Source organism: Marmota flaviventris, chromosome 11 (genome assembly GCF_047511675.1).
Source record: "Marmota flaviventris isolate mMarFla1 chromosome 11, mMarFla1.hap1, whole genome shotgun sequence".
In the NCBI taxonomy this organism is placed as follows: Eukaryota; Metazoa; Chordata; class Mammalia; order Rodentia; family Sciuridae; genus Marmota; species Marmota flaviventris.
The window spans coordinates 85,923,215-85,943,705 of NC_092508.1; the positions used below are offsets into that span (position 1 = coordinate 85,923,215).

The following is a 20,491-nucleotide window of genomic DNA, read 5'->3' on the forward strand; positions in this document are numbered from 1 at the left end:
TCACCAATAAAGCATTCTCAGAAGCATAATAAAAATTCTACATAAAATGACATAGCCAGAGAAAAGGGAGACATACAGTTTGATGAAGATTCAAAATGGATGTTAACATTAAAAGTGAGCAGTCATGAAATTCCTGTATAAAATAAGGATCAAAATTGCAGGAAACTAAGTTTGCCTCTAATTTATAAGTTAATACGTTTACGGAACTACGAACTGTGTTTGTGAAAAGATTATTGAATGGAAAATGCTTTGAATTGCGATTTTTCTCCAGAGAAACTACCATCCAACATGTTGTATTTATAAATTTCACCATGTAACAATGAGAATAGCTGGACAGTATTCTTGAAAGATGAAATCTCTGTTTTGGTTCAAAACATGATCTCTTTACATTACATTTCTTAGTTATGGGCTTCTATCTTTCCATTTGCTTTTCCAGTGGACACATAGAAGTGTGGGGACATGCCTGTTGCAGCATGGATTGTGGGAAGGTAAACATGTGCACACATACCCATACTCTCAGCTATACTCACTCTGCACACCCATATCGACACATGCCCTCACACCTCAAACCAGGAGTAGCATGGAGCTAGACTTCAGGGTTGTGGTAGTCCGCACACTACTTATGAGTATGAGACGTGTAGGATGTACTCTCAGAGTGCTGGAAGGAACAGCAATGAAGGGGTTAATGTAGAACACGTATAGACAAATATTGTCAATTATTTTATTCAAATGTTTGGAACTTAAGCACAAAATCATCATTAAGTTTTCACAAAATGAGGCATCTGTCGCCTGAAAGGAAAAAAATATTTCAGAAATATGTTTACAGAAATGTAAAAATATTAGGCATCAAGACAGATGTGAACATATTCAGTAACTTGTCTTGTCTGTCAGTCTTCCTCTGAGTCGAAGATCTTACTGTACTCGCTCAGCATGAGCTCCGCTATCTGGTTTTGGTATACCATGTGTACTGCCATGTTCCCGCTTTCATTTTCTGCTCGAAGAAGAGTGGGTCCAAATACAATCCCTAAGCTTTGTGTGGACATGAGGTTCTTGGAGGCTTTGGCCACTATCCTGTGGAGAGAGGGGTGAAGAAAAAAAGATTCTATTGGAAATGTGAAGTAAAATTGTGGTTCCTTTGCAATTAAATTTTTTTTAACTCTGGTAAAACAGAGTTAGAACACTTATAACATTATTTAATTATCTATATTTATTTCATGTTTTTCAGTGTGGAAGTAAAAAGGATACAGCATCTTATTGAATTTTTATCCCCTGTATACCAGGCCATCTTGGGTGCTCAACAAATATTTGTGAAATGAATGAATAAATATTTTAAGCAGCAAAAATTTATTGTGGAATTATTAAGATTCAGCCTTTGAAATTCTTACAGTCAATGGAGAAGACAGGTGAGACATGTTTAAAATATATGTATCTGAACAATATTAATATAAAAATATATGCATAAGTAATAGTTGATGACAGACATAAAGACTGAGAAAAATTAAGTTTTTAATGATTAGAGTGAGTAAAGTTGTCCTGGCAAATGCTATCTGAAATGTTTTGTAGAGGAGCAAGGTTTTGAGACATTGAATTTTGTGGCAAAATTCTAGGTTTTTCTAGTCATTTAGACAGCCAATTTACCTCATGCGTCAACAAAAGGCAGAATCCTATAGTGTTTGCACAGAAAAAGAGAAGAGTCCCATTTGAACCAAATAAATCTTTGCTTGTGTGCTGATTGTATGGAGAGCTGGCACACCAACAAAACACTGGGAGGTGGTTTTGTTAAGGGTCCTGCCTTGCCCGATCAACACAAGACTCCTAAAAGGAAAATAAAGCCTCCTTCTAAAAATCAATGCTTAAAAAAATAATGTTTTCCTAATAGCTGGTGCTTACTTAGTTTTACATTATAATTCAGAATCATGAGGTTACAATGATGTTAAGAAAATAAGGAAATAAGGATGGCATGTAGAAAGACAAGGTGCTAAGTAACACTACACTCTGAACTTTACCAGAAAACCCAACCCAAGGGAAATACAAGCGAGGGCAAAGGAACACTTTATTATAAAACAGTGGGTTTTCTAGCCTTGGAGCTTAGCATGGACATTGTGGAATTGGTTGGACTTCAGAGAACTCTCCTTGTTTGTCCTGTGCAGAGCTACCTAGTTCCAAATCAGAGGAGACCTGCTTTATTTCTATCCCTGCACAAACCTGAATCTCCAAAGTATGTTATGATCCTGTTATAGTTTGGATTCAAAATGTCCCCCCAAAAGCTCTTGGGCTAGGTAATGCAGCAATGTTCAGAAGTGAAAATATTGGATTATGAGAGCTCTGACCACGTGAGTGGATTTATCATTTGATGAATTAATAATTTGGATGGATTACTAAGTACTACCCGTAGGCAGGTGGGGTATGGCTGAAGGAAGTAGGTAACTGGGGGTGTGGCTTGGGGACTATGTCTATTCCTGACCCCCCCCCCCCCCCCCCCCGCCCCGCCAGCATCCCCTGCCCTCCCCCTCGGCTTACAGTCTGCCATGATCTGAACATCTTTTCTCTGCCACACCCTTTTTCCATGTTTCTGCCTTGGAGTCATTTGACCATGAACTGAATCCTCTAAAACTGTGAGCCAAAATAAATCAGCCCTCCACTAAGGGGTTCTTGTCATGTATTTTAGTCACAGTGATGAAAAGCAGACTAACACACATTTTTAGTCATATGGCTAAGGCCATGCTTTCTCTCTCCTTAAAGAGATTGAGAAAGACCAAAGCCATATGTGTATGGGCTTATACCTGCCCACAGAACAAGTTCATGGCACATAACACGGCCAATAAAAGTACTTAACCTATATTGACCCAGTAGTGATAATAATCACTATTGTTCTAAGCAATTTTATTGTCTCATTTAATCCTCATAAAAACCCCACAAAGTATATTCTATTATTCAGCCTATTTAAAAAAAAAAAGCAGAGAGACAGAGTAGTGAAATAGCTGCTGTCACATAGAGCTGAAGTTCAAACCCAGGAAATGTGGTTCCAACACTACTGGAAGCATCACTGCCAAGGTATCTGTTATGGCCTCTGGGTTTAATAACTGGCCTGACCTTTCACTGTGCCGCCTTCCCCATGATTATAAGATCCATCACAGGGTCTGAATTCTTATTCCTTGCTGCATAATTGTGATTGAAAGCCTTGTTATAATAGATTTATTGTGGGCAAACTGACTCAAATTTGGACTGAACATTCAAGATATTCTGTCTCACATTTCCCTTTTTCTTCTGATTTTATTGGAGAACATTTGTACCTGTGAGCATTATTGGCATGGCTACATTTCTGGAAGGGATTTTCATATTTTTAGAGTATCAGTAAGTTATCAGAAACTTCAAATATAAAGTTTCCTTTGAAATATAAAAAGCTATGCCACTTTGCTACTTCATTTACCAAAAGCCTATAAAATTATGTAAGTATCCTCCTACCTATATAAGGGCAAATGAAGTGGGCTTTTACTCCCTTCAGCATGCCAATTACCTCAGTTTAAGATGTCTCTTAAGCCTCTCCTGGACAAGTGTATTATAAAAGCCATTAGTAAGATTCACTATAAAGGAAAAAGAGAGTTTTTTTTATATTAAATTAGTATTTTTCAATGATATGAACTCTGATTCCATCACAATAAAATATTTTTAAGGGAAAATATGGAGAAAAATAACATAAATAATCAATTGAGTAAAAAAGTAGTAAAAGTTGCCTTGAGGACTTTGACAACAGGTAGTAAAAGTCTAAACTGATAAGGATTTCCTATCAGGGAACAGGGCTCCCTGGTCATAAGCTATGGAAGAGGACACTTCAAAATGACATTTGGGATACTTGGGAGTCCAAAACCGAGTCATACTCAGAAAGGTAATGCTAGAAATTGGGGCAGATTCATGAGCAGATCATTGGAGGGGGCACTCATGGCTGTCAGGAGGTTAGGGGTAGAATTTGTAATAGTCCACAGCATGGAGAAACCCAGGTGAATGAAAGTCTATCTCAGTTCTCCAAGGGGTCCCAGCTAGTGAAATGCAGCCCCTTAGAGGAAAGCAAGGAGACTGGAAGAGTGATGCAGCTGATAACTTTGCAGCTAGACTCTTTTTTTTCCTATTTCCTAAGAGTTCTTATATATTTTTTTCCTGCTTACAAAAACCTGGTTTTATAATCCAGAGCAAGGCCAAATCCAGAGGAGGGAATCAAGAAGGACTTTAAATAGAACAAAGAGAAGGAGACTAGAGATGCATGTTTGAGCCTCCATTTACAAATGTTTTTTGACTGTCCTAGCCAATGGACCATGGAGGGGGACTCCCAGAATGGATTTCTGCCAATGCATCAATTTCCTGAATTTCCTGTACAAATAGTCATTTGTGTTTTTATACATGTGTAAATATGGAATAGTCATTCCACCTCAAGACTGTATTCTTTGTATCCATTTCTCTCACATTTTGCATATAATTTTAATAAAACTCTAACTTACAAGTGTTTTAAAATAATCTTGTTCTATGCAAAATTTTGAAAATAACACATAGTTTTCTATTCTTGTTATATTTGCATTATCACAGATTAGATTTTCATAGCAGCTTTAAAATTTTTTTCCTTAGTTGGGAAAATAAAGTTACATCTAATCAGAGACAGTTACAAAAGAAAGCTAATTAGAAAATGCAGATGTGAAGTATATAGAGTATATGCTATCTTGCTTATTTCCTGTTACAAAATGAATGAGTATATGTGCATATTCATACATATTAATTTTCAATTATTTTTTGAATGTCAATAAAGCAACAGTTGTTATGTTGAGAAATAAATAAACTTTAGGTTAGAAAAGATGCTGAGAGTAGAAGTCACCAATTACTGACCCAAGTGATACATGTTGAAAGTCACACACATTCTCATATTAAAGTTTAAGTTAGGTGAGACACATTCATAATAGACTGTGTGGATACATATCTAGTGAAGAAGACTATCAAATTGGCAAAATGTATCTAGGAAATGTATTAATGCTGCTAGAAACTTGTAACGTGAACTTACTTATTCTTTACCATGCTAGACTCCCAAATCATTAAGTTGTTGATTTAGGACCACATAAGGAGTCAAGAATAATTTCAAAAGTATAGTTGGAATACTATCCTAAAAAATATTTATATTTCTTGTTTTTCTTTTCTTTCTTTTGTTTTTATCTTCCATCACAGATACCATAATTTCCACTCTCACTGTGGGGACCTGCTGGGCATTGCGAGTGCCATTTTTTCTAAAGGCTTCAACTAGTAAAGCATGTAAAGAAGAAAAACAAAGTCTACTGAAAGAAATAAAAGCCTGCATGGCTTTTATTCAATCTAGTATCTAAGGATGAAAATTCTCAAAAACAGTGAGTTGGACTTCTGGTAGGGTACCCTGCAGTTGAATTGTATTATTGGAGGGAAGGGTCCAATTCAGAAACCAAACATGTTTTGACCATGATTTGGGCAATACTTCCAGGTCAGCTTTAACTAAAGTTCTGTGAAACACCATATCTTTGACATGCTTCATGAAAATGGCTTTCCAAATAAAAACTTTAGAGAAAATTATGTGCCATTTTTTTCTTTTTGGAAACTCACAACACACAAAAGCTTCATAAAGGTTCTGAAAAGTCCTATAGAAAAATATCCCTGCTCATCTTTATTTAACTTGTATCTTCTGTAACTTACTTAATGTTGTACATCAATTCATTCTAGTGAGTGACACTGAGGAAATACATTAGAAAATTCTGCTGTAGTGTGATTTCCTAAGGGCCTACAACATATGATTCCAAAGTGTTATGAATTTTACCCCCTTTTGTCACACTGATTTCATATCTGTAGCAGCTAACTCAGAACGATGTCACTTGTGATCATTTCTGGTCAGTTTTATTCTTCTTGTGGGAGTTAGAATTCACTGATCCTTAAACATCATGAAAGCATTATCAATTCTGAGCAACAATTAAAACTAGTTTCAGTAAAAATTCATCTTTTATGACAAAACAAAAAACGAGGTAAAAGAAAAAATCTGAGTGAGAAATATAAGGGCAAAGATATGGCTGAGATAGTAACATACAGTGAATTGATAAATGGGTAAGAAGGTAAATAAAATTTAGATTTTTAATCAATATTTGCAAATTATTCTTAATGTACGCTTACCCACCATTAATTTATTCCCAAGAGACCCTATAGCAAAGATACCTATTCTAGGGAACATAATGAACTCAAAATATAATGCCTGTGAATGCTTTACTAAAAAGATCCCAAGCTGAAAGTTTTTTTTTTGAGAAAGGTTATTTATTAATACTGCTTAGTTTTATACAGCCTGACAAAACATATAATTATGATTTTATGAATTTGTTTATGAAATAGTCACTTGATATATATTCATTGTAAAAGCAATTCTTATACTGCTAAGTAAACTTCAAGTTTATAAAATCTTGAAATGGGTAAGTATTCATTTTTCTGGCAAGAGTTGTAAAGTGATATACAGTTTATAGCATAAAAAAAGAAGAGGAAATGCTAGAGCTACTTTTTGTCAGACCCAAATGAAAGGAGCAATGATCCATCAATTTAAGATTATTTTAGAAACAATCTACAATCCAGTGCTATAGATGTTGAACCCCAGACCAAAAAGAAGAGGTGGGGGGGTGGAGAGAAGAAGGGGGAGAAAAATAAAACCAAAAACCCCAATCCTATCAGAGAGCTATGTGCTAGGTAAGTTTTTCCAAAAGTGAGCTGAATTTCTAACTCAAAGAAATTTTAATTGCATAAAATCACAACCAAAAAAAAAAAAAAAAAAAAAAAAAAACCCAAAAGACAGAAACTGAAAGAGAGCTTTATGAGACAACTAAAAGTTAAGGTGGAATTAAGAAGACCAAAGCATTTAATAATAGTCTCAGTCCAATAAGATATACGAATGCAAACTTCTTTTAAGTTTGTGCTTTGCTGTTACCATAGTGACTTGCAAAGGACATTGAGAACCACCTAATTGCCTGCAGGACAATTCTCAAGTTATAGAGGTGTATTATAAATGTTCTTCTCCCTATCTGTGGAATGCTGTGATTTTTTTTTTTAACATACATAACTTGAGAATGGCTTTATTGGAATGAAAAACATGATGGTAAATGTATTCTTGCCATCAGGTCACACCTGGCTTTCAAAATATAGCTCAGCCACTGCATGCAAAATGTTAATTGTGACTTTGACCACTTAACTGAAGAGAGGCTGTTAAAAATAGAATAAATTTTCAATATGCTCAACTTATGTTTCTTATGTGCTGTAACTATTTTGGAGGGATACATGCTAACCATATGCTTGCCTACCCTCAAATTTGCACAAACTATACTGCTGTCTGCACTGGCCTTTTTATAAGAATTGGAAATTATCAGAAATTTCACCTTATCCCTTAAAGTGTTAGTTGTATGTCAGAATAATGTTTAAATATTACAAAATTGGGAGAGCCTTTATGAAGTGTTTTTACATTTAACATCAATGTGTTTCAAGGCGACTGTTCACAGATGATTCAGCCACTTTTATATGTCAATCTATAAAGCAATCAGCTTAAACTAATTGTAGCCTTCAATTTTATATCTAGATATTATATCATTATTATTTTCTAAAATAAGCTTAAAACCATCATCCTAAATGGAAGTTATTGCTATATTTTGACATTTTCCTTTTAAATAATCTTTAAAGCCATGCATATATATAATTCTTTCAAAGCACATTATAGAAAAGGAGACTTATGTAGCAATTGCATATTGATAACTAACATGCTCTGATTTTTTTTTTATTTATTGAACCACTTTGCACTAATTTCAGTGCAGAAGACTGAAACATTTTCAATTATTTACTTGTTTCACATTTATATTGTTAGACATTATGGAAATGTCCTGAAGCACATTTACAACAATATTCAGATTATCTAATAAGATATAAGAACTGAAAAGTTAAAAAGTGAATAGCTCATAGATTTCAATTAATGACCTATTTCTAGTTGAAATATGTATTCTGTAAGGTAACAACAATGACAAATGGAAATATCAGAGCCAAACCTCTGACATACTATATACCAAAAAGGAACATTCACATTACTTACTACTTATTGAATGTCTTATATGTGCTAATCCCTGTGCTTCAAATATATCAGTGTTCTAAAAAGCAGATTTAAAAATCAGCCTTAACCTTTTTTATTATAAAATAACATTATTCCATTTAAAAAACATTTGAAAAATTTATTAGAAAATAATTTTTAAAAAGCATTGATAATTCGATGTAAGCATTTATTGTTTCATAAAAATTTATAGGTACCCACCACTTGCTGGACACCATTCTGAATGTTGGGGCAGTTGCAATGAGTGAAATAGAGTCATTGCCTAGATTAAGCCTGCACAGTCCTCCCTATCCAGAGGTTTCACATCTGTAGATTCCATCAAGTGCAAATTGAAATTACTGGAGGAAAAACCTGTGTTTGTGTTGAATATGCATAGACTTTTCCTTGTCACTTTCTCCTAAGCAATATGGTATAACAACTTATTTGCACAACATTACATTGTATTAAGTATTATAAATAATCAAGGAATAATTTAAATGATTCAAATGATGTGCATAGGTTATATGCAAATATGATATAACTTTACAGAAGGGACTTGAAGACCCATGGAGTTTGGTATCTGTGGGGGATTCTGGAGCCAATTCTCCTGGGTATTCAGGAGCCATTAATCTTGTGGGAGAAAACAGACAACCAATATTATACTATTCACAAATGGGATTTCAGGTGCTGAAGTACTTGGAAAAAAAAAAAAAAACTAAGAAGAGAAGTTGTAGTTCTTCCACTGATCCTGGGGATACTTTTAAAAATCCTGATGGCCCAGAAAGTGTCCTCAGAAATTCCTGTCTTCTTAGTATGGGCAGGGCCTGGCTGCTTCCACTTCCAAGTAGTACCCTAATAAACAGAGAGTGCTGAAAAGTGCAGATAGGATGCTCAGAGAACACACCTTAAGGAAGGAAGTCCTGCTTAAATGCACAAATCAGAGGAAGGAGAATTCCAGGCTGGATTTAGTAGGTACAATGCCTCAGTGGTGAAGCTGTGCTTGGTGATTTGAGAAGCAGGGAACAGCATATAGTGTGGTTGCATGCCAAGAAGAGAGAGGAAGGAGGTAAAAGATACTGTGAGGGACTGGGGGGCCTTGGCAAGGATTTGGGATTTAATTCTAAATGTGATATTCTCGGGATTTGAGCAAAGGAATGACATTACTAACGTTTAGATGATGCAAATGTTTATATAATAATATAAAAAGTATATAATACTCTATATAATTTTCTTTATTTAATACTTTTTATGTAACTCTGTATCCATCATTTTCACTTCTAACATGAATAATTCTATGTCATATGTATGTTATATATTTACATAATATATACATATAAAATATGTATAATACATATTAGTCATTACCTCATGTGAGACAGAATGGATTATTCCCTATGATTACTTCGAATAAGTAAGATTGTAAATTAATAAAAATATTTCCATTTACTCTTTTTTGCAAATTTTGGAGCATTTGCAACCAGGGGCAAATCTAGTTTTCCTCCCCTCCCAACCACCCTGAGGTATTTTGCAAAATGGAGAAATTTTTGAAGGTTATGACTGGTTGAGATGGCAAATTGCTAGTGGCATCCAGTGGGCAGAGGCAAAGGATACTGCTAAACATTGTAAAATACTCAGGGCAGTCTCCTACAGCGAAGAATCATCAGGCTTAAAATGATAACAGTATGCTAGGCATAGTGGTACACACCTGTAATCCCAGCAACTTAGGATGTGGAAACAGGAGTATACCAAATTTAAGGCCAGCCTCAGCAACTTACTGAGACCCAGTCTGAATATAAAAATAAAAAAAGGGTTGGGGTCGGGGTAGCCCAGTGGTACAATGGCCCTGAGTTCAACCCTAGTGCTAACAGGGGGAAAAAAAAAGGCGTCAAGAGTAGTACTGTTGAGAAACCTTGCCTTAGGGTGAAAAAGTAGATCCATGGTTCTCCAGCATTTCTGATCATGAGAGTAATTGGGAACACATACTGAAATGGAGATTGCTGGGCTTCCAGATTTTTGGTTCAGCAAGTCTGTGGAGGTAAATTGCACTCTCCCAAGTTCCCAGGCAGTATACACACTCCTGCTGGTCAGGACCCACACCTTGAGAACCAGCAAGGATGACTGAGTCCTGACTCTTGTTTCTTAAGACGTGATAAGATGTGGGAAGGCCTATTAATCTTGTTAATATCATTATAATTTGGTATTATTCTTTAAAAAGTAATTACCATAGGTGCTTCTTTGAATTTAGGAAATGGAGAAGTCAACAAAAGCAAGTAAGCAGTTGCATGCATTTCCCCTTTTGTGAGTATCTCCTCCCCCTTTCCTATTGAGAATGTATACTTTTGTGGGTTTAATCAATTTTATTTATTGCATAAAACAAAATTAATGCATAGTTTTAAAATATATAATAATAAAAAATTAGATTATCTAGAGTAAAAAGTAAAACTCCCCTTGTATCCTAATGACTTCCTTCATAATAACTATAATTAACAGATGGGTGCTCCCTCCAGAGAGTTTTTACTTACCTGTTTATTCATCTGCCAGCTTATCTATTATCTATCTGAATAAATAATTTATATAAGATAGGTATATGATTATATATAATACATATGTGTAATTTTTCCTTTTTATAAAAAGTGAAATAATAAAATAAATTATGATATAATTTTTTCTCTTAACTATATATCACAGGCATCGTTCCAAGTCAGTACATATAAAAATATCTCATTCTTTTTAAACAGTTGTTACATTTCATAGCATGGAAATACCTAAATGCATTTAACCATTTCCCTGCTGGTGGTCTTTCAGGATGTTTCTAATTCTTTGCAATTAAAGACAATACTACAATGAACATCCTCGAATCTATTGATTTCTGAGATTTTATGTATTGAAAAGAGTAATTTTTCAGTATTCTTAATATACTCTCCCAATTCTTTTTTCCTTAATTTTACTTACTTCAATTTTTATCTAGTCATATTTAGTATTATTTCTTTTGAAATTTTTATCCTTATGTTTATCATTATAAAATTCATCATTAAAAGAGATCAGATAAATATCATTAAAGTCATCTCCTAGATTTTTTTAAAAAACAATGTAATTTTTAATACAGCCTCAATTTACCTTATGTATATTTTAGTGGATGAAATGTGATGGTCATACAAATTTATATTTTCCCCAAAGCTAGCTTATTTCTGTAATAACATTCATTAAATAAGCCCCCATCCCCATTGATTTGTGATGCTACCTCTCTTTTGCACAATTTTCTACACTCACAGCTACACATACTTTTGGTACATCTATTCCACTATGATCCCTGTGTGTATTTTAAACTAGTACTTCGCTGCTTAAATCAACGTAACTTTATTATACTCCATCAATATTCCTCTTTCCATTTTTTCTTTATAAGTGAAAAAACTTCCAGATGAAAATTTTCAGATGAACAAAAATGGGACCAAGAAAGATTGTGTAATTAGATCAAAATCATGTAGAAAGTAAGTGGCATGTCTAGATTAAGATGCAGATCTCTGATACTCTGGGATATTGATTTTTTTTTCCCCCTGCAAGGTAGTAAAATCCAAGAATTTTGAGTTTGAAATTAGGAGGCTTCCTAATAGTAAGCCCTGAGGAAGATATGGGAGACACGTGAATCAGTCAGCAAACAGTCTTGGGTGATATATTTCTGATATGTTGATCTCCTAATTAACATCCAAGGCTATATCTACACAGATAACAAGAGTGTTCAGATGGAATAAAAACAAAATTAGTATTTATTACTTATTCCCTCCAGATTCATACAGTTTTTGAAGCTTTTGAAGCCATTCATTTCCATTGTGAATGGAAATGATAAGAGAATTTCAACTATAGCTTCTCTTAGGTGTTTCCCTTGAGGATTTTTTAGCCACTGAACCACATGCCCAGCTCTTTTTTATGTTTTATTTTGAGACAGGGTCTCCCTGAGTTGCTTAGCGCCTCACTAAATTGCTGAGGCTGGCTTTGAACTTGTGATCTTTTTGCCTCAGCCTCCTGAGCCTCTGGTATTACCGTATCCGGCTCCCTTAAGTTTTAAAATGGCTTTGGATATCCACATCTGACCAGCTCAACATCAAAAGAAGTCTTAATTTTGTTTCCCTGAGCTCTGCTGATATACCAATAACCACCCATAATATCATCATCCTGTACGACACTGCTCAAGAGCACATAGAGGAGACAGGCTATGAAATAGATCATCACATTCTGGGGGTATTTTTTAGGAAGAAAACAGTTATAATAGGCTAGTATTGTCTACCTGAGTTTTCCCAACCTAACAGTTTAGTAATAGTAATAGTAACATTTTATTCAGAGTATCGAGTGTGGCACATGGATCAGCATTAATTAAGCCAAACAGAGTAATGCGCCTAATTATATGATATTAGTGGGAAATATAGTACTTAAATATTTAAATATTTGCCTCATTATGTTAGATAAACCTAAAAGTAATACTATCTGTATGCAGAGTCAGAATTCTTCAACCTCTCTTTTATTTTTCTTTTTATGAGTGAAGAGTTACTTTACATCCATTAAGAGCATCTACATAATATCCTTGGCAGTTTTCTGGAAAGTTGTCTCCTTATTTAAGAGGTTCCAGAACATTTGAAAGAGAATCAGTCTCAGTTTTGGTATCATCATTCTTTGGTCCATTCTTAATTTTACTTGCTGAGGCCGGGCAAGGTGGCACATGCCTGTAATCCCAGAAGATTGAGAGGCTGAGGCAGGAGGATTGGGAGTTCAAAGTCAGCCTCAGCAATTTAGTAAGACCCTAAGCAACTCAGTGAGACACTGTCTCTCAATAAAGTACAAAAAAGGGGGGGGGGCTGGGGGATGGGGCTCAGTGGTTATGTGTCCCTGAGTTCAATCTGCAGTACCAAAACCAAAACAAAATTTTTTTTTGTTTTTTTTTTTTAGATACTTTCTATGGTGACTTGACTTTGAGAGGGACCCTATAAGCCTCATCAAGCACCATGGTAAATGTGCAGAATTAGGTGATTCTAAAAGGAAGTGTGAAGGACTGAGGTGTTTGGTTTGGGAAAAAGCAGCTAGGGAAGCCAGGTTGACTGAAGGCAGACAGCCATGGTGTTGAAGGAAAAGCAGTTTGCCCTGTAGTTCTATTAATAGAACTGGTCCAGAGACAGGTCACCTTTGTATGAACTTAGTCTTGTGAAAATACAAAAGGTGGCTTCAAAACAGTAATGGTTTCATATTTATTATAGAAAATTTATTTAGAAAAAATTATTTAGAAAATGCTGACAAGTCAAAGCAAGAAAATAAAAGTCACTCATAATTCTACCACTCAGATACAATGTCTACTAATATTTGGTATAAATTTTCTTCTATAAATACTGGAGCAGTAGTAGAAACATCATTTCAAAGTTGTTAAATATTTTACACATAAAATGGCCATGAGTTCCTATCAGGAGAAGAATTCAGCCAGGACTTTTGAGATTCCTGAATTAGATGGTAGGTTGAATGACTTTTGAAGAGTGGTTTGGGCTTCCAGATTAATGATAAGAGAATGCACATACTGGAAAAGTCAAAGTACCACTTGAGAAGAAGTAGGATAATATATAATAACTAATTGCTTCAATACAAACAGTTTTAAAAGAAAAAAATGTAATAACTAAGGTATCTGCCCCACCCTTTCTTATACTTCTTGTCATTCTCTAGGATTTAGCCAGCAGCATTTATGGCTTCAATAGAGGGGTGAGACAGCAGAAAGGCAGATAAAGTGCTTTTGATTTTTGCAGCGCAGGTATTTGAATTGCAAAGGACTGTGCCTTTGAGTTTCAAAAGCCTACATGCCAAAGAACTCAGAGCCACAGTCAGCATAAGGTCTAATCCCCTAATTGCAGATTGGAGGATCTATGATGAACCAAGCTACCCCGCTACTGCCAGACTAGGGAAAGATTTTCTGGACTAGGGGAGGAGACCCAAGGAGACTTGAGACTTTGATGAGGTCTCATGAAAGTGGCTCAGTTCCAAGTCTTTTTACTCTCCCTTCCTGCATATGTAGGCTGTTAAAAGGTTTGAGATTTCTGAGATAAGATATATCCAGATATTTTTCTCCTAGGGAAAAACCTAGTGATATAGCAAGATTCCAGAGTTTCCCATGCCAAGTATATCAGGAACAATTAAATAGAAATTGCTGCCTGGTAGAGATAGGCAAAGGTGGCCTAAGGGATTTACAGAATATTGTATCACATGAAGAGTGAGTGACTGAAACCCAGACCCAGATCAGAAGCTGGAGATAATGACTGAAACCAGAAAGGAATGAGCCCTGTCCTACAGAGGTGGCAAAGTCAGCCACTTTCTGCTCTGTTATTTCTGCTCTGTTAATCTGCCTTATTATCTTTCTTTAGCAGTATGTAAACATCTCAGGAACAAGATCTTGGTCTGTTTCTGCCTAGTGCTGTATCCCCAGACCAAGGTTTGTATTTGGCTCATAGTACTAGGTGCTCAATAAATATTGGCTGAAATATCATATAAACAGATGCCCTCCCTGCCCTTGCCTCCAGACTTCCAGAAAACAAAACAAAACAAAACAAGAGCAATCTGCAAGATAATCTGAATTGATTGAAAGGTAATAATAATAATAATGGGTTTTTGAGAAAGAAATTATATTCTTGCAAACTGAGTTTTTTATCTGCTCTGAGAAAACTAGAACATGAAGCTAGAAATTAAGAAAGAGATTATTTCTTGAGGCTTTGTTAAGGAACTGTAACTGTTCAGTGTCTTTTCCCTTCCTATATGATATATGATGATCAGTTTCCAGCATGTACTCAGTTTGAAAGAAACTGGAAAGATTAGAATAGAGTGTAATTTTTCATCTGGTTTATACTTTAGATGGTTTGAAATTAAAGATCATGAAACTATTTTTCTTGGCCATCTAAAATATGACCTTCACATTCTATTTTAGGTAAAATGTTTGAAAATTTTCAGAAATACAAACACTTTCACAACATAGTCAATACTTTGCTCAAAGATAGAAAACTATTTAATTTGCCTTCACACATACAAATTTATTGTGCATACTGTGATAGAGAAATTAAAAGAGAATTTCTGAGTATGTCCTTATAAATATAGATGTTGGGTTAACCTGATTCTATCACCCTGGTCACATACATCTGTGATCACCCATTGTAACATGGTCTATGAACAGGATGACATGTCTCATTTTATTTTTTTAGAATCACTACCAAGCATTATACTGGGCCTCACCAAAGCTTAGTATCCAGGCTGCTAAGGGACACTGTTATGTCAATCAATTTGATAGTGATGGTGGCTACTTTGTATCAGAGATGGGCCACATAGAACCCTTTCCAAGGAAAGCCTTCCTGCCTGGTTGTGGTTTTAGCTGATGGCCTCCAGTAGTCTTTCTTTCTTTCTTTTTTTTTTTTTGTTTTTTTTAGGCTTTTTCTCCATTGCAATGTGCCATGCTGCTTAAGGGCACTGAGATCTCACTATCAATATAAAAGCTGGATTATTCCCTACCACTGTGGAACAGCTCTGATCAGCTCTAGGTGCTCCAGAGCTCCCTGTGCATCTGGACAGGGCGTTTTTGGAATCACCAGTCAGTTTAACTTATTTCTCTACTCAACCCTGCTGCCATCTCCTCTTCTCTCAGGGAATAAACTTCAATAAATACCTTCCACGTCATACTCTGTTTCAAGGTCTTTCTGAGGAACATAACCTGTCATTGTTATTTCTAGGAATGATCAAAAAATCTAGCAATAATATGGAGATTTGAAGTCAGCTGCTACCTGACTGGTAAAGAGGAATTCAGCAACAGTGGCAGGGGGACTGCCAAGTGATCCTTGCACAATGGGTGACAGCCCAATTGTTAAAACCCTTACTAATGGTGATTCTGGGGTATTATAGCTGTGGAGGAGACTAGCTGGTATAATGCATGAGATATTTAAAAATAATAATGAACCAGGCACAGTGGCACATACGTGTAATCCCAAAGGCTCAGGAGGCTGAGGCAGAAGGATCATGAGTTCAAAGCCAGCCTCAGCAACTTACTGAAGCCCTAAACAACTCAGTGGGATCCTGTCTCAAAATAAAATACAAAAACAAAAGGGTGGGGGGGGGTGGGAATGTGGCTCAGTGATTAGAGCACCACTAGGTTCAATTCCCAGTATCAAAATAAATAAATAAATAATGGAAAATGTGGATAGAAACTACAAGATCAATGAAACTGAAGAGCTCTTTCTTTGCACCACCAATACTCTACAAAAATTTGTGATTATAGGAGGCTTTCCTCTCTAAATTAAGGATGACTATAGGAGAGCATATTACAGAACTAAGTTTACTGATAGCAACAGGGATCCTAAGACACTGAAATAATATAGGCTAGGTGATGGGGCTTAATTGTTAGAAGCAGGTAGACATAATTTTAATAATAAGCAGCAGAACCTGAGGGGACGCCAAGAGGACCTGATTCACAGAGTCATGAAGATGGTTAATAGAACATGGCATTCTCAGGAGCAAAATAAACAGGCAGCTACTAAGGATGCTCTTCTGTTTATATCACTGTATCATAATTATCCACCCAATTGCAATATTTTAACTGCTTTCTGGGCACTTGGGCTTCTTAGGTCCAGGGACCATCAGTCAAGGTAAGAGTCATTACATAGGCAGATGTAATTAACCTGATCAAGTGAAGGAGGTAGGACTGCTGTTACACAACAAAGACAGGGAACAGCATATGTGGTACTCAGATGGTCCACATGGGGCCTCCACATCCTCTGCTGCCCAGCTGTAGTTGTGATGGTTGATGGGCAGGGCAGAAATTCTTTCCTGAGAAGACATGGGGAACATTGGACACCTTGTGGATGAGGGTCTGAGTCACTGCACCTCTTCAGCCATCACGACTAGCAGAAGCCATCACTGAGGGTAAAGGGAAGGAACTTAGATTAGTTAGTGGGGGAATAAGACAATGAGCTGAGCTGAGGTCTAACTTCAATTGTTGGTCTTTTTATTCATCCTTCTAAATTTTTCTTTTTTCTTAAAGACTATATTTGGAAGAGGGACTCCTGAAGTCCTGGGAGAGCTACTTCCTAAACATACATAAAAAAAGGTACAAAGGGTAGACTATGGTGGTCATGAGATATGCTGCCTGGGTCTGTCTTTAAGGAGGGACTGTGGTCAGATGCTAGAAGTTCAATCAGCAGACAGCTCCAGTTATCAGCCCTATAGGGCTGGCTCCTTGGAGATGGTTCATGACCAATGACTGATGGCAATGACTGTACAAAGGTCAAGCCATTTTTGGACCTGGTAACAACTGTGTTGTGCCTAGATGCTCCAGAGCTCCTATAAGCTGTCCAGATTTTGTTGAGCCCACATCACAGACTTTACATTCTTCCCCACCCTGCTCCACCTCTCTTTCCACTAATGTTAATAGATACCTATCCCATGTTAATACATAACCTGAGCCATGTTAAATTCAACCTGCATCCGCAGCCATAAGCTCTAGGAAATCAGAGCATCTAATGGAAAGAAAATGGATTTGTGAAAGAGAAGACTTGGAATTTCTTGGTCATTCCTTTCCACTTTGAATTCATGCTGTAACTTCAACAAAGCTAGATAAAACCATCATGCTATATCTGTATAGTACTTTATATTTTCCAAACTTGTTCTGGTCACTGTAGGGCTGGGAGTCTCTATACACTGTGCATGTTAATATCTGTGGCTTGTTCAAAAGTGTGTCAAGGTCTGGGACTCACCCACAGAGACTGTTGCATTGGACTGCAGTGAGGCCTGAGTGTTTTAAAAGCTCTGCATGTGATTCTGTTGTCTATGGGGGGAAAGAATCACTGCTTTAGGGAAAAGCAGCAATTTGGAATCTCAGAATCTTAAGCTCTTGTTCTATGGGTGGTGATAGAAGAGTTCTATCAGTTCTTGGAGCCTCAGATTCCCCATTTAGAAAGTGAAGTTAATGGCTAAAAGGACCCATGGATTCTTAGATTAAAAGTTTGTGAAAACCCTTTGCAAATTAGAGAAAAGTTAATTTTTCTTACATGTGATTGATTACCTTTGCTTCTGTTGACTGTTATTTTATAAAGGAAGAAAGGGAGATGAGGACTAACTGGTTTTCCACTCTGACTAGAACCTTTCAAAAAGGGAAGAGATTCTAATTTGAGAGTCTAAGGTTGAGGCCCAGATGTTTAGTTTCTAAACAGCTTCACAGATGAACCCGGTGCATGGCTAGGTTTGGGGACTTCTTGGTTAAACAATTTCTGTAGAGTTTTGTGTACGCTTACCCACACTTAGTTTTCACTTTTCCCCATATTGCCTACATGGAAGTTATATAATAGTACAGATAAAAGGTACTTTGAATTTAAAAATATTATATAATTATAATATATTATGATTATTAAGTGTTAAAATAATTACTCCTATCCCATTAGAGCTAAATTAAATGATTTGTGATCTTTTAGTAAGTAAAGGGTGAAACTGTAGGTAACATAAGCTATATTTGAGATTACATAAACCAAGCATAAATTAAACAATGTGACACCAGGGCTGAAATAATGTAAGCAAGCACCCAATGAAACATCTAAATGAATTCAGAGTAGAGTAACACGCTATTACCTACTGCTATCCTGTCTCAAACATGCTGACTTAATGTGGCATCATGAAGGAAGAAAATGCAAGGAAAATAGAGAAACAAAGATCATTTTAGTATGATCATGACAAGGCCATTCATATTTCTCTTATAGCCTGGAAACAATTTCATACTTATTAGAAGATGTGACCTTTAAGTGTTCCTTACTTGCACAAAGACAAATTTTCTAGAAGTCCCATGTTAGCGGGTGGAGTCATCTGTCCTGCCAGCTTTCGATTGGAGGCTACTGCAGGGAGAATGCAGACTGGAGTTGAGCAAATGTGTTACTTATTCTTTACATTTCCAGACTTTGGGGTAAGCTCTCTTGACAGCTCCCTGATTTCTTTAACACAGCAAATCTTTAATCAGTCTAGATATGTTAAAATGTGATTTTTACAGTGAATTGACCTGAGTTGAGTACTTGAGTTGAAATGTGTATTTTTTTTCCCCCTCAAAAGCTGACTTGTAGGGGGAAAAAAAAATCAGATATTCTATGATATACTTTGCCTTAGTGACAAGATGTTTTGGGGGAAATCATCCAAGCTTGAAATAAAATCTTTATTGAAAGTAATTCTACATTCATGCCAGTCAGATACATTGTCGGATTAGACCAGATATCCCAGGGGGAAACTACGGTATATGCACCAGGCAGAGTTGATTATTTGGACCTCCTGTCAGTTTTTAACTTCCTGACAATGGCTGAAGCATTCACAGCCGCCACAACTCTGTTTTCATCTTTATTTTGAGAGAAAGTTAATACACTTTACCTTAACTACGCCAAATGTACTGGAAAATAACTCGGTAATAAGATATACCCCGCCTACCTAGTAATATCTGTGTGGAGAGAGCATTTAGCTGTGCATTTAAAGGAAACAAATACAAGCAGCAAATGACTGAAAGATATTGTGATTATTTTTTCTGCTTGAACTTTAAAATTTTCTTGCCAAAGCCTCCTGTGTGCCGTCTTACAACCAGTGTGTATGTATAACCATAGGGCCATATAAATGGCTTTCATTGCAAATTCCCATCAAATGGCAGGGCAGCCTCTTTCTTTCCTATTAGATTAATTCAGTTATCAATGTGATTTGGTGTCAAAAGAAAGACACAGGTGTGCCAGGTGACATTTGTTTCCACTTAGAGAATCACAACAGCTTAGATGTCACTTTTGAAAAGGTTATATAATTGCTTTTTTGGACATAACACTAATCAAAGAAGAGAGAAAAAAGGCATAATTTCAAATGTAAAATTATATTTTGATTTATTGTGAAGACAACACAGTGCTATGATTGTAAAGGAAATGAAAAGACATTTCCTAGAGTAGATATTCAATAATTTAACATTCAATTGAAAATTTGCAACTTAATTTCATAAATCTCATCATTTGGTTGTGTATTCTAAAATTTACTTCTCTCATGTCACCAAAGAACAGAAGCAAGAGGGTGAAATAGGCTTCAACTTGACTAGAGCTTAAAGAGTAAAATGATACGTTAGTTGAAAATTACAACATAATCTACCAACGAAGTCTCAAGGCAGAAAGAACACATGTTCTGTAAAACACATTTCTTAACCTGAGAAATGCATTGGTGAAATAAGTTAAAATTTATGTTGAAAAAATTTTGTTTTTAACTTATAAAAGATCACAAATCTTCTTCAAAAGATGAGTGGCTAAACAAATATGGTTTATCCATACAACGCAATATGATTCAATGGCAAAAGGAAATGAGCTATCAAACCACAAAAAGTCCTGAAGG

At 35.9% G+C, this 20,491-nt stretch overlaps 1 protein-coding gene across 1 annotated transcript in view; it reads right to left on the reverse strand.

The window, feature by feature from the left end:
- Positions 1-707: 707 nt before the first annotated feature.
- Arhgap15 (Rho GTPase activating protein 15) overlaps positions 708-20,491 on the reverse strand; it is a 630,363-nt gene continuing 610,579 nt past the window's right edge. Inside the window, exon 14 of the mRNA XM_071619213.1 lies at positions 708-1,071. Coding sequence (XP_071475314.1) covers positions 888-1,071 — 184 coding nt within the window. The 3' untranslated portion in view covers positions 708-887. The remainder of the gene's footprint in view (positions 1,072-20,491) is intronic.